Genomic DNA, 16,214 nt, shown 5'->3' with positions numbered 1-16,214 from the left:
ATAATGGATGAATATATAACATTGTTCTCATAGGTACCCCAAAATCTGGTACATAAAAACAATACAAAAGAAACATGACTGCTTATCTTAAGTATATAAACTATCACCTAGAAAAAAATTTCCTTCTTCAACATACATAGGCATAATATTACTATCTGCCGTCTGTTCCAGTACAGTCATGGGCTGCATAATGACGTTTCGGTCAATGACGGACCTCATATATGACAGTGGTTCCGTAAGATTAGTACCATACAGCCTAGGTGTGTAGTAGGCTATACCATCTCGGTTTGTGTAAGTACTCTCTCTGATGTTCGCACGGCGAAATCGCCTGTCGACGCATTTCTTAGAACGTATTTCCATCATTAAGCGATGCATGACTGTATATCTTTTATATGTTTCAGTGTTTGTTTCTAGAATATCAAATAAATGTGTAAAATGCCAACTCAAACGTGCAAAATTAGGGCTAATTCAATTAACTTTGAATCAGTGTATTCCAGTTAATTAAGAGGTTAGTTCACAGGTACTTTTTTTTAGCTTCTAACGCCTACAAACAGGATAGGGTTATTTGGTATTTTTCCTATCGAGTATTGTAAATGTAAATTTTAAAAAGCAATTAAGAAGCACAAAGCAAAGTTCAAGTTCAAGTTTAGTTTGGGGATTTTATTTTCAGAGAGACAAAAAGAAAAGATTTCCAACTGTAAGATTAAAGCATTGAACACAATAAATAATTTTAAAATGGATTTTGAATCCATATTTTATTTATTTATTTGTTTATTTATTTATTTATTTATTTATTTTTTGGTGACGAAGATTAGCCCTGAGCTAATGCCTGTTGCCAATCTTCCTCTTTTTGCTGAGGAAGATTGGCCCTGGGCTAACATCTGTGCCCATCTTCCTCTACTTTATATGTGGGATGCCTGCCACAGCATGGCTTGATAAGTGGTGCCTAGGTCCAAACCTGGGATCTGATCCCGTGAACCCCGGGCCACAGAAGCTGAGTGTGCAAACTTAACCACTATGCCACCTGACCGGCCCCCTTGAATCCATATTTTAACCATTGAAAGGAGAAAAATAAGAGAATGAAATGGCGCCAGCCCCAGTGGCCTAGTAGTTAAGTTTGGCTCCATTTCAGCGGCCCAGGTTCAGTTCCTGGGCGTGGACCTACATCACTCATCAGTGGCCATGTTGTGGCAGCGGCTCACATACAAAAAAAAGAGGAAGATTGCCAACAGATGTTAGCTCAGGGTGACTCTTCCTCAGCAAAAAAAAAAAGAGAGAGAGAGAATGAAATGAAGTGAGTAAATGGATAAAGAAGAAAGATAAGATCTAAGAGGAAGGAAAGATAGGAAGACCTGCTAGAATGTTCAACTGGGGAGATGACATGAGAGAGAAGAAGGGGAGAAGGAAGGGTAGGAGGAGACTGAAGGTAAATAACTTAAGAAAAAAACTTTAAGAAGTAAATGAGTTATATATGTATTAGATAAAATTATCAGCAATATATATTATATATATTAACATATATGAATATGTATCTTATAGTTATATCAGCACCTAATATTTTATGCCACTTTTTAAAACATTTTACCAAGCACTCTTGCATATATTATCTCTTTTATAATCCTCATCACAATTTTATGAGTTGTACAATTGTCTCCACTTTCACAAATGAAGGGAAAATTTCAGAGGTAATATGAATTGTCCATCATCACTAACAATAACAACAACCATATTAGTAGTAGTAATAGTAGCAGCAGCAATAACAGAGGAGCAGCAACTACCAATCGTTGAGCATGTACCATGTGCCAGTCACTGTGCCAATTGCCTAAGTGAATTATCTCATTTAATCCACACAATAGTGCTTTGAGGTAGTTATTACTATCCCTGCTTTACAAACAATGAGTCCAAGGCCTGGAAAGTTTAATAACATGCCCAAAGCCAAATAGAGGCAGATACAGAATTCCAGCTGAGACAACCTGACTCCCAAGCCTTAGTGACTGCACTGTAAGTCTCAGAGTTGGCATTTACATCCATACCTTCAGATTCCCTACCTGACGCTACTTCCATATGGACAGAAAGAGAAAGGCTCACACCTTACATCCAGGCAGCACCCCTCCCCACACTGGGAACCTGTGTACCACCGAGAAGTCCCATTCCTCACTTCATTGCTGCTCAGCTGGCCAGATTCTCCTTCCCCTGCCCAACTCATGCCCAGCCCTTGTGAGCACAAGACTTAACCTGTCCCCAATGACACTGCCATCAGTTAACTCTTTTGCTTCTATAGTCAGGTGTGGAAATCCACGAACAGGCCAGTCTTCCATTTTTGAGTGCCCTCCGGACTCACATATTACATGGTTCAATTGTGCACATAAAAGAGATTGTTCATAGCAGTGATAGAAAAAGAAAACTGAGCCACCTAAATTTCAAAAACTTACCCTTGGTCAGCTGAATTTAAATTTGAAATTCAGAAGTTCTCTTCCTCTGCTTTTACCCCACAAGGAGAATCACTTGCATCCACAGATAAGGCATACAATCAGGGGATAGTCTCTGAATAAAAAACTGTATATCCGTTTATCCCCGCAAAAAGACTGAGACCATGAACATGATGGGGTAGGGCTTCCAGGTGTCAGCTATACTATTAAGGAGCAAGATTGTGTTGTACGCCCAGAAAGGGGGAAAGAGGATATGGTGTGGTAGAATAAAAAGAGTACCTAATTTGGAATCAGGTGATCTGTGTCTTTAATCTAGTGTCTACCACCAATTTTATCTGTGAAAATGGACAAGTAATTTCTCCTCAGTTTCCTCATGTGTAAAATAAGTGTTGACTAAGATCCTTTACAAATTTACCATTTATTTTTACTTCTGTATGTGTGAATGTGTGTGTGTGAGAGAGAGAGAGACGAAAAGAGAGAGAGAGAGAATATAAGAATAGGAATTTAAGTAAAAAGGAGAAGAAAGAAAAAAGTCCATTAAATACTCATAGCATGGTAAATACTTTACAGAGTGTAAGAATTAAAACTCTGATTCAAAATAGCTTTACTTGTTAGAAGTAGGATTTTTTGTTTGTGTTTTTAATGAAAAGGCAAATTAGAGATTTACTTTACTTTACCATGATACACCCCTTTTGAAGAACAATCACTATCTTTTGAGAACCTAAGACTTAAAGATGGAAAAGTCTTGAATTTTGAAAACCGAGGATGCATCTGAGAAATAGCGATCTGTTTCTTTCAACATATGTTCTTATATAGTTTCACTTAGCGTGTCCCTCTTTTGACAATTAGTGATCTATGTCCCTGAGGGGTAAAAGGAGATATATTTTATCTGCTAGCTACTAGTTCCTTCGATACATGCAGAATGAACTTTTCATGTAACTTCCTTTTTCTAGTTGACACTTCTTGCTGATTTATTGCAAGCTAAAGGGTAAGTATATGTGTGTGTTTTACTTGTAATCTCGAAAGCATCTCTCTAGTTTTAAAGTGGTAAAGAGTCTACTTTCTGTCATTTAATCATCTCTCATATAAAGAAGTAGTTTTACACTTTGAATGCAAAAGGAAGATATCTTTTAAAACTTCTCAATGCCATTGTCTACCTGATACATTTTTTTAATTATGTATTTCAGGCTCTGCTTGATACTCAGAATCTTTTGCGTGCACAAATCACAAATTTTACATTCAACCTGGGATTTTCAGGGAAATTTTACCATACAGGTAAGAAAAGGGAAGTAACAGTTCTCATTAAAGCCCCTCTGACTACTGCATTTACAATTGCATACCCCTCCTGTTCACATCTTTTCTTCCCAGTGTCCCTCCTCTGCTTTATTTTCTTCATATTATTTAATTCCCATTTAACATATTATTTTTTCACCTTTACAAAATGTTATTGGTTTGAAAGTTTATTCACCAAAGTATTATCTAACAGCCTTCCTTTTGTATTGAACTATATATACATATAAGTGCCTAAATAATAAGTGTAATGTTCAGTGAATTTTCACCATGTGTACCCAGCTGTGTAGCCAGCATGTGGATCAAGGAGATAATGCTACCAGAATCCCGCCCTCCCTTATGCTCTCTTACAGTCACTAGCTACCCTCAAAGAAAACCACTGTACTGACTTCTAATATCATAAATTAGTTTGCCTGGCTTTGAGCTGAGTGTGTGTGAAAGGAATCATATAGTATGGACTCTTCTATATCCAGCCTGTTTTGTTCAACGTTATTTTGGTTTCAGAGACATTATTGTGTCTAGTTGTAATTCTTTCATTTTCATTGCTTTGTAATATTCCATTGTTGGAATATCCCAAATTTTCTTTATTCCATTCCTTTCCAATGTAGATGGTTGGGTTGTTTCCAGTCTTTGACTTTTTTTGCATAGTCATGTTAAGAACTTTTTTGTACCTGTCCTTCAGAGGACGTAAGCAGTCTTTTCTCTTGGCTATCAACCAGGAGTAGAATTGCTAGTTATATGGCACACTTTTGATCAGCTTTGGTAGAAAATGCCAAACAGGTTTTCAAGGTGTTTGTACCAATTTACATTCCAACAGTATATGAGTTTTCTGTTGCTCCACTTTCTCACCAGTATCGATATTGTCTGTCTTTTTAATTTTAGCCTTTCTGCTGGGCATGTAGAGATATCATATTACGGTTTTAATGTACATTTCTTTGATGAGTAGTGAAATTGAGCTTTTTTCATAGGTTTATTGTCCGCTTGGATATCCTTTTTTGTGAAATATCTGGGGTTTTTTTTTCTATTGATTTGTAGAAATTCTTTATATAGTCTTAATGAGTCCTTTTACTTATTGATTTGTAGAAATTCTTTATATATTCATAATGGGTCTTTTGCCACTTATATGTGTAGCAAATTACTTTCTCCTACTGTGTGGGTTGGCTTTTCACTCTCCTAGTAGTGTTTGTTGAGGAACAAAAATACTTAATTTTAATGTAATCCAATTTATCTTTTTTTTCCTTTATAGTCAACTCTGTGTCTTTTTAAAGACATCTTTGCATACCAAAAGATCATAAAAGTATGTTTCTGTATTCTTAAAATGTGTAACTCTGAGATCCATCAGGAATTGAATTTTGTGCATGTGTTTAATAGAGGTCAAGATGTCTTCTTTTTTCCATAAAGATATCTAATTGGCACCAAATACTGAAAAGATATCCTTGTCCACTGCACTATAGTGTCATCATTGTTATAAATTAGATGACTGTATAGGTGTGGACCTTGTTTCTGGACTCTCCTGTTCATTGGCTCTATTTGTTTCCATCATACTGTCTTATTTACTATAACTTTATAATTAATAATTAATATCTGCTAGTGTAAATCCTCCAAGTTTGTTCATTTCATTCAAGATTACCTTGGCAATTCTTGGCCCATTGCGTTTTTATATAAATTGTAGAATCAGCTTAGCAATATCCACAAAGAAACTTGCTAGAATTTTGATTGAGATTCCATTAAATCTATAAATTAATTTAGGGAGAGTTGCCATCTTAAATATTGAGTCTTCCAATCCTTGAACATATTTAAATCCACTTTAATCACACTCGAGAAAACTTTGTTGTTTTTAGACTTATTCCTTGGTGGGGTTTTTTGAAGCAATAGAAAGTGATGTCTTGTTTTTTATTTCATTTTTCATTTCTTTATTGATGGTATGTAAAAATATAATTGATTTTATGTACTGATCTTGTATCCAGAAACCTTGCTATGTTCACTTACTAACTCTATAGTTTGTGTGTAGATTCTTTTGGATTTTTTACTTATACAATCGTGTAGTTTTTGAATAGTGAACATTTTATTTCCTCCTTTCTGAGCCTTATAAATTGTGTTTCTTTTCCTTACCTATTACATTAGCTGGATCTCCAATATAATGTTAAATAAAAGTGGCGATGCTGATACTGGTTTCTTGTTCCTCACCTCAGAGGGGAAATCTTTCAATAGATTTGTTCCTTTTCTTGAGGGGAATTCTTTCAATAGTCTATTTTGTAGATATTCTTTATTAGCTTAAGGAAGCTTCCTTCATTCCTAGATTGCTAAGAGTTTTATCATGAATTGGTGTTGAATGCACTTTGTTTTTAAATTATTTACCTACTGTCTCTCTTCTCTTGCTAAAATGAACACTCCATGAAGGCTTTACTGCTCTAAAACCAGCAACCAGAACAGTGCCTATTGAAAACATGAATTATGAAAAAATGATTGAGTGAAAATAAGATCACCTTGATTTCAGCCATTAGTATTTACATGGAACAAGGTCAGAGAATAAAATTTGACCACGTTGTGTTGTGAAAGGAAATCATTCTAAATATTAAGAATAATTAAAAAGTTTCTTTCTCAAACATAATAGAAATATAGGAAAATACTCCTGGCAACTCAATTTCTTGCCCAACACTGAATAATAAAGAATGACTCTAGCCAGTCACTCTCCTTCCTTCTTGTTTCTGAAAGATGAGTCCTCTTCCCATACTTTGGCACTTCCCACAGCTCACAGTAAGAATGTTCTCTCTCTAAGCTAGGGAAATGGGAGGAACCTAAGGCCAAGACTTGAAGGGGTCTTATCATCTGTATGTAATGAAAGCTTCCACAAAAATATAGCTAGGGTTGTCTACAACCAGTAAAATCATTTTTCAGTGGGAACAGATATAAAATTTAATGCTCTGAATCCTTCAAAAATTAGATATTGTCAAGTTTAATTGAATTACATTGTCTTCCTTTCTAAATGAGTAATTCCTCTTTCTATTAAAAATCCTATCTATTTTAGTCAGTCTTGAAGAGAAGGAGAAGAACAGCACTGTCATTATAAGACTTTATTTCAGGAAAGGGTTCATCTTGTTTGATTTATTTTAGTTTTTGGAGGGTTTGTGCATTTTGTGAGAAATAAAGAGATGAAGGAAATAGGAATCATGGTTCCCTTTCAGTGAGCAACACCGTATTCTAGGTACTTAGCTAAAGCAATTTTCATGTACATTTTCATTGAATCCTAGGAGTTAAAGAATATGTTACCTTGTTTTCTAGATAAGAACATAGAAACTTAGAGAGGCCCAAAGTCATATAGCTAATTAAGTATCAAAAAATAGTCTTAACTTTACGTCAGTCAGAGCCCAAGTCTTAGGCATTAGAAAAATTGGATCTTTATTGTTTGATTGGCAGTGCCTGACTGGGGAAGCTGAATGGCAAAAGATTCCTTCCTCTTATCTTTGGGTTCTTTAGGTTTGTACATTTTCCCAAATCACTGAGAACCAGTGGTATTTGTAAATTCTAATTATAGCATAGAATTAATTAACAATGTGAAGAGCAATGTTATATTGAATTAGTAAATGCTGATCTTATTTCTAAACTCCACATTTGGTCAATGAATGATAGTTAAGACCCCTGAATTTGGAGTTGCTTAATCTGGGTTAGAATTCAGTTTCTGTCCCAACATGCTCAGTGACTTGGGACAAATTACTTCACTTCTCCAAATATCAGTTTCCTTGTCTGTAAAATGGAGTTGGCAGTGGCCTTACCTCATAAAGTTGTAGTGAGAATTAAATGAGATGATGCTTGAAAAATACAACCCAATGCTTGACAAAAGGTAGTCTCAATCAATAATGGTTTTCAATATAATATCAGAGTAGGAAATAGTGCAGATAAAATACTGAAGAGACTTAAATATAATAAAATAATTAATAATTTGCAATAACTTTATAAGATTTCAGCATAGTTTTGTAACAACTTAAGAAATGACACTTAAAATTGAGGAATTTGACTTCTAGTTCTTCTCTCTTCCTCCAGCTCTGACAACGGTGGGCTAAGTCGGGGAAGAAGGGGTGGCAAGAGGCCAGGACAATCCAACCATGAACAATTATGTTGCAACTGCTTTTTATCATAATCTTTCAAGTAATAAGCAATAGACACTTGTTCTCAATATAATTAATTCTGGTGTAAAACATCCCCATAGTAGGATTAAAGAAAATCAGATAAGAAAGAGTTATAAAGAGAAAAGGAAAGGCATACAATTATGCCTACTATGAATTTACATAAATCTGTCAGAGGGCAGACATGCTTTGGCTGACTTCTGCATAATTCAAATGTATATATATTTTAATAGCAGTTTTCAGCATGATATTCAGGAAAGGACAACAAAAGCCTGAGCTATCTTTCCAAAGACCCCTGAGATCTTTGTGCTGTCCTGATAAATAAACTTTGGGTAGAGGCCAACTAGAAAAATGAATAAAGGAGAGATGAGAAGAAAGATGCAGGGAAAGACAGGAGTTATAGCGGGCAGGGAATAGAGATGAAAAGCAGTAGGAGGGATGACTTTCCATGAACTGGAAAATCGCAGCTCACTTTACCCAGGGGAGGTGGAAGTCAGGAACGAAGTGGCTACTGGGAAATCCCCAGAGACTTCTGCCTGTTTTCAGTATGGGAAAGTAAAACTGCAACATGTAACTGACTGTAATCTTAACTAATATGGTGTCCTGAGGACATACAAAATGTTAAGCAAGAGGAGATGTTGGATTTAAGTAGAGATGTTTAATTGCAGGGAAACCAAATGACAACATTCTTATGTCAAAACAAACAAACAAACAAACATGTATTTAAGCATCACCGTCACATGCAGCAAATGTTTCTCTACCAGGGCCACCTTATTTATCACCTAAAAAGTAGCAGGACCCAAGACCCTGCCATGGTTGGGGTCATCAGAGATTCTAAACCATGACTCCATCTTCCTATTCCTTCTAAAGGAATTCCTCTCTAGAAGGCTTCCCTGAGCTGTAAGAGAGTCACTCGGAAGCCCCAAGAATGTTCAATGTTGGTGACTTATGAATCAGGCCAAGCAGTTAATATAATGGCTTGATCAGTTCTTTCCTAAATACAATGTCCCCTCTGCCACGTAACACTCAGGTGAGACTGCCCCCCAACCCCGTGTGGTATTATAGTGAAAAAACATAAAAACAATACTCAAGGAGACATGGAAGAGAGACAGGAGAACAGAAGTAGGAAGTATAGGAGGAAGGGAAATGGGCATTTTAGATCACCCAGTATGTGCCAGGACCGTGTAGACACGTCTGCCCAAAAGAATAAAAGAGGTATGCTAGCCATCCTTTTGCCGACACGAATACCAACATTAAAGGGGTTATGTGACTTGCCCACAATCACACAAGTCAAATGTGTTGGAACCTACAAATAAACTAAAAACTTCTGACTCCAAAGGCAATACTTGTTCAACTATACTATGGTAATGTGAGTGTATGATGAAGAGGAAAAAATAAGGGAAATAAAATGGATTCGATTTATAGATGCCCTTTATATGGAGAGAAAATAGTCCCTTCATATCAGCAGAGTATTTAAGCATATGAAAGTGAGATTGAAGACTGTCCCTTTGAAGAATTCTGTTATTCCACTCAGTCTACATCACTAATCCTGTTCCTCCTGCATAAATTAGAGCAACCATGCAGCCTCACACTATATCTTTATCTTTGGTAAGTCTCTTTCACTGTCCCATAAATCATAGGATCTGACTCTTTTCCTGCGGGTGGGCTCTGCCTTCCTTCTCTTGGGAAAGTAAATGAAAGAACAGTGGTCACAAGCACTGGGTTCTGTTGGCTGGTGAGGGCAGCAGTCCATCCTCCATCCTTAGCCTGTAGGGCCCTTTAAAACCAGTCACGTCAGAACTGCTGCTGAAAATATGAGAGGACAAATGGGATGTGAAAACAGACAACCCACCTTTTAATTATATACTCAGTGTTGTTTGAGATGAAAGCATATTATTTTTGTAATTTTTTTCTTCTTTAAACTTCTTCTTATTATTAGGTTTTTAACTTTATTGTTTCATACTTCTATAAAACTAACCAGAATAGTATAACGAAGCCCCCTATACCCAATCACCCAGCTTCAATAATCATCGACTCATTGCCAGTCTTGTTTTCTCTATATTCCCATCCATTTCCCACCTCTGTCTTATTTGGAAGCAAAACCCAGATATAACATTTCAACTATAAATATTTCAATATATACTTCTGAAAGAGGAGGACTCTTTATTTTTAACATAAACACAATACCAGTTATCACATCTAAAATGTTTTACAATAATTCCTTAACATCTAATCAATGTTCAAATGTCCTCATAAATAGCATAAACGGCTTTTTTGTTTTAGGGTTTATTTGAATTAAGATACCAATAAGGTCACAAGTTATGAGAGTTGAAATGTCTTTTAAGTCTCTTTTAATCTACAGGTTACTCCTCTTTCTTCCCTTCCTCATTGAAATGTATTTGTTAAAAAAAAAAGAAAGAGTTTTCCTCTAGAGTTTCCTAGTCTAGGTTTTGCTGATTGCATCTCTGAGGTCTGTTTGAACATGTTCCTCTGTTCTCCACACAGAGAAGACATTGTTTGAAAAAACCCACGGTTCTAGGTTTATTGGACTCAGTGTTGTGGCTGAAATTTAAGCATGGCTGCATAATTTGTGATGATTAATATCATCTTATGATATGCAGGACAGTAGTGAGGCACCTTATACTGCTCTCTTTTCATGCTCCAGTAAAAAAACTGTGCCTGGGGCAGTACAAAAAGAGACTCCTACCTCCCTCAAATAAGAAAACTGTGGAATTTCCCACACTCAGCTAAACTGCAGGTTGGGGAAATGGAGGAAATAAAGCAAGCCCAAATATGAAAAATCAGAGGAACAACAACAGAGTTGACTCTGAAGGAACTAGAAGTCTCGTGTAGGAAAGTCTGCTTCCAAGAACTTGAGAGAAAGGACAAGCATGAGGAACGTGTGTACCATCAAGGAGCAGCTGGGATCATTTTACTGACTTCACCACTTCTCAGCTTCTTCCCATCACTTTCATCCTCTCTCCTTTCTTTCCTTCAGTTTTCTCTAGTTTTCCCAGTAACAATTCCTACATTTCCTTTTTTTCTCCTTTTTTTGCCTTAGTTTTCACTAAATATTACTGAGTAACATCTTCTCTGACTTAAGGAGGAACCCAAATAAATTATGGAATTATTTTGTTGTGTCGGTTGTGTTGTGACCCATGTCCAAATGATCTGCTACTGGAGCTCTGACCCACATTTCCTTACACGTATTCCCTCCATTGCATCACCTACTAAGCCCCCCATTCTCTCCAAACTGCAAATTATACAAAGATGCTAAAAGTTAAGAGTTCAGTGTCCTTGGGAATGGCTGTGTATTTCCATCTTGCAGTGATTTTATATCTGTGTCTCCTGTTTAACAATTGTTTAGAGAGTCATTTTCTCACAGTCTCTGGTTGTTCCCCAAGTAACATATTTTCCTTTGCTACATCTCATGTTCCAAGTCTTACATGTGTCTAAGTATAAATGGTGTCTTCTAAATACACAGATAGGACTACATAATTAGATAGATGGATAGATAGACAGACAGTGTAACTGGAATTAATTGAATAATCTTTTTTCCTCCCCCCACCCCCAAAGGAACTGAAGAGGAAGATGAAGGGGATGACCATCTTTTGGGGTCTGTCGACGAGTTCTGGTGGTTTCCTCATATGTGGAGCCATATGCAGCCCCACCTCTTCCATAATGAGTCATCTTTGGTGGAACAGATGATTCTCAACAAAAAATTTGCCTTAGTAAGTACCTCACTTTGAACATTATATTGAACTAGTGTGTACTGACTACAGAAATAACCAGCTTTTTGTATTGAGGACCTCCTAGAGGGTTTTGGTATACTGGCACTTTTTAAGGAGGCTTTTCTATGTGAACTTGGTGTTGCAGCCTTTCACTCTGTGACTTTGAAGTTTGTACTGGGTGCTCAACACTATGCTTAGTGCTTTGAGGGGTCTAAGTTAAGAGGAACTTCGCAAGACCCTCATAAGATTCAGTTACGTGATTATGGTCACAGCTCATAAAACATGGATCCTGTCCAGAAAGAGCTTCCTGTTCACTTGGAAGGCAAAATATACACATAAAACAATTCTACAACAAAATGAGATATTCCTTGATCTATTGCCAAACTATACAGACATAAAACCCACAGTTCTGAGAAATAAGCATCATTGGGAGTGGCCAGGGAAATGTTCATGTGGAAACAAGATTTTAGGTACACTCTGAAATATGAATAAAATTTAGGTGTCAGAAGAATTGGAGTGAAATGAGGCTGAGGGAAAAGACCAGGTAGGAGACCATAATGTGGGCACAAGTTAATGAAGACTCAATCCAGGGAGGCAATAGAAATGGGAATAAAACAATTTCAAAGACATTGCAAACATATATGTTATAAGGGTGGAACATTCGATTGACTAAAGCAAGATGCACTGTTTTATACTGAAGGGTTTCTGATTTGGGATGGGGAAATTTACAGCAAAAGTTCTAATAAGTACAGCATGCAGGAAAATGTGCTTGTGATCAGCGGAGATGGTATATAGTGATTAAAAAGCCAATAGTGCATGTGTTGGGTGAGAGATCGTGTTTCATCTTTGTTTCTATGAGTTATTCTAATGGTACAAACACATGGAGGGAGTCCAAACAGGCTATTTTCCATTTACCCATCATTTTCCTTCCCTTGGCAGGGAGTACCTTGCAGGCAGGAACTATTTTCTATCTATCACAGTATCGCAGTTCCTAGCTGAATGAAGGTGCTCAACAAGTATTTGTTTATAAATGATCAAGGCAGCAAAATTACCACTCAAAGAGTAATTGAAATGTAATATATCTTTATTTATTATAGCATTTTTTTTCCTGTTCACAAACCCCAAAATGGATATTACAATGCTCACAGATTATTTATGTTGTTAATAAATCCAAAACCATCAGATCATGTTTCTAGGTAATTCCTACTAATTGTAGACTTAGCCCAGTGTGTAAAATAAATTAAAATACACTACACGGGTTAATTTGGGTATGATTTTGAAAGACTCTGAAATATAACTGCTCCCCTGACAGAGAGAAAATGTTTTACTAGAGATTTGAAGTCCTGACTCTATAACTAGAAATAACTGATTTGAAGTATAATTTTCTCAATTTTGAGGTTTCCCCGCACATATATGCTTTTCCCAATGTTACAGTTCCTAAACCCTGAATGTACTATTTCCTCACATGCCTACACTTAACATATTTTTACTCTAAAATGACATAAAGAGATTGTGGTTGTAAGTCTGTGAAAACAAGAGCAAGTGTTACATCTCCCTTTGCTGGCCACCCAGCCGTGTAACTATTAGCTTTTTGGCTAATTAGAATTTATGAAAGTACCAATGCCCACTTATCATGGAACATTATTCTACATAAACTGCTAAAGCCAAGATCTTTGGGTGGTTGATCCACACAGTACCTTACTCAAACTTGTACAAGAAAAGGTTAGATTTTATAAAATGTATTGGTTTTTTTCTTGAGGATATAGAAGACCAAATACTGTATGCATAGCATCAGGAGCTCAAACTTGTCTTTTAACCTCAGTGTACTCCCCAAAATAGACACACAGCTTCACGTGCACCTTTGCTACATATTGCTATTTTGTCAAGAAAGCAAGAATAGTGCCCTCCATGCTGATATCGTGAAATGTTTTGACAGTATCTGCAAACTTCTGTGAGATGGAGAGCCACCTTTATTTTCCCTTAGAATATAAACAGGAATAGTAAACAGCATGTAAAAGTGGGTAAACATTGCCACAATTTGTAATAGAGAGCATTAAAAATCCTCTCGATGCAGCAAACGTTAATTCTATCACCTTCAGAAGTCTAAGCCTGCTGATATTAGCAACATTAATCAGCAAGAGAGGATGTGGAGAAAGAAATTACTTTGTAGTTTCTTCTTAAAACTGTGGAGAAAGAGAGAAAGAAATTTGTGAAACAAGAAAATACAGAGAGTAAAAGAAAGTGCCAGTAAAAGACAAAAAACTGAGAAGTGAGGAGCGAAGTTTTTGTTTGTTGTTATTGTTGTTTTGGTAGTTTTCAAAAAAATAGTTTATCAAGGCACATTTGATGAAAGACATGAAAAGCACTGTTACATTTCCCTGAACATAGAACATTATCTAGAATAATAGTGTTCCATTTTTCTTGGATGAATGACTCAGTGCATGCCAATATTATGTTCATACTTAAAGCAAGTATAAATACTTGAAGGTACATATAGTAAGAATAGACATGCGCAGGAGTTATACACTTTTTTTTAGAATTCTCAACTAAAAAGCATCATGAATTGAAAGAATAATTCAGAATTGAAATTTGATCGTTCTTAACCTCCTAACTCAAGTGCTAAGCAGAGGACGTTTCTTAGCAGTGTCATTCCTAACTCCAGATTGACAACCCAAATTTGGTCTTGCAGGCAGTCGAGAACAGTCATGAAGGATCTTCAGAATTAAGATCAAATGTGTTCTTTAATGTTTAATCAAGTACACGACCAGTTAACTTTTTTGTCAAGAAAGGACAGACATGAAAAAAGACTGAATGCAGGACCAGTCCCTCCCCAGCCATAACAACGTGAAAGAGAGTATATATGTAAAACATTTGGGAACAGGGATTAGCACGTAACACACACTCAATAGATGGCATCTGTTGTTTTTATTATCATTATATTCAGTATCATAAAACTGCCATCTTCAGTTTTTGCCTACCTCCTGAGGTGTTCAGAGTGACAGGTAAGAGGGACAAAAATCCTCAAGTTTAAAACCTTATTTTGTTAATGTGAATTAACATTTGGTTAATGTGGATTCTACACATTTTCTAAAAATGTATTAACTCTTTTACTTTTCATTAAGGCATTAGGGTTACAAAGCTGCTTCACCACTAAATTTAAAGATGTAATGAGAAAAGATCAAGGGTTTTTTTTTTTAAATATTCTGTATTATTTCCTTTAATTCTTACAACAACCCTGAACTGTAGGTATATTTATTCTCACACTATATGGAAGAAAACTGAAAATCTGAGAAATACAGTGACACACTCATGATTATAAAGCTCACTATTGGTAGAATTAAGACCAGAAATCCAGTCTTCTAAAATTGTGTAAGTTGTGACCCCCCAGGCTTCCTCACTAGCCTCCCAACCCAATTCACAGGTGTAAGTCTGGATTTCTCTTCTGCCTGGTAATCCAAGGGAATGTCTGGCAATCCTGATAGCATAAGGGAAATTGAGAACTAAAGGTGGAGCTCAGACGACAACGTTCCCTGAGGTTCCCGAAGGTTCGCTAAGATAGGCAGAGTTTCTAAAATGCTGGGAAAGGAGACAGGCAACTGAATCTGAGGAACTGAATACAGTCATGTGCCACTTAAGGACGAGGATAACTTCTGAAAAATGCGTCCTTAGGCCATTTTGTTTTTGTGTGAACATCATACAGTACTTACACAATCCTAGATGGTATAGCCTACTACACACCTGGGCTATGTGGTGCTGATCTTATGGGATCACCGTCACATATGTGGTCCATGGTTGACCAAAATGTTGTTATGCGGCACATGACTGTATCATTTATCGTGTATAGATATAGAGGCTACTTTAATTCACTGGGAACTATTCTGGAGGAAACTCTGCCTCAACCACCAACTTACTAGACAGAACAAGCAAAAGTTTAACTTGTGCTAATGTTGCATTTCTAGATTGGGTTACATCCTGCTTTTCTCCACTAGTGTGGAGGCTCTGAATTTAAAAATGAGCATGAGTGTTTCCCAATGAAGGAACTGAAGAACATACAAAGAAGTAATAGGCTGCCTTGGGAGCAACTGGGTGTTCAAACAACACTGGAGCTCATGGATAAAATTCAATATTCAAATGAGCGTCTGACTTAGAGGACATTTAATGTACTTTTCCAACTAAGAGAATCTGAGGCTATGATGTAAAACTCTTTTGTCTGGGCCTTCTCTATCACCATCTACAGCCAAACACCTGCTGTTTTTCATTGAGTTTTAGCAAACACATCTGATCTATTATCCTTTGGCACAATGTGGACACTTCTGCCTCACAAGGGAATTTGATGTCCATTTTAATTTAGCTTTGAAAGCTCTGTCTAATAGCTTATTATGGAAGGTCAAGCAAATCCTTTAAGCAAACTTGCCTTTGATGATTACAACCATCAGGAAATGCAGCTTTAGAGGTTGATTAGAAAATATTTTTAGTAATCAAATATGGGCTAATTCAGGTATTAAAATGAATTTTCCACAGGGGATTTTTTTGAAAGATGCCTTTTCTGATGCAAGGATTAGCTGTAACATTAATTATTGACCTACAACATAGTTTGAAATATCTATTGTACAGCTTTAAAAATTGGACAGAATTTCATT

General features: G+C 36.4%; 1 protein-coding gene across 1 annotated transcript in view; it reads left to right on the top strand.

Moving 5' to 3' along the window:
• Window positions 1-16,214, top strand: part of LOC101392162 (N-deacetylase and N-sulfotransferase 3) — a 138,758-nt gene that overhangs the window by 37,741 nt on the left and 84,803 nt on the right. The window contains exons 2-3 of the mRNA XM_087437692.1: window positions 3,617-3,704; window positions 11,420-11,574. Of these exons, the coding sequence (XP_087293818.1) occupies window positions 3,617-3,704; window positions 11,420-11,574 (243 nt within the window). The remainder of the gene's footprint in view (window positions 1-3,616; window positions 3,705-11,419; window positions 11,575-16,214) is intronic.

This window comes from Ceratotherium simum, chromosome 12, assembly GCF_057802395.1.
Source record: "Ceratotherium simum simum isolate JZ-2026a chromosome 12, ASM5780239v1, whole genome shotgun sequence".
In the NCBI taxonomy this organism is placed as follows: domain Eukaryota; kingdom Metazoa; phylum Chordata; class Mammalia; order Perissodactyla; family Rhinocerotidae; genus Ceratotherium; species Ceratotherium simum.
This window is presented reverse-complemented; position numbering and strand designations above follow the sequence as displayed.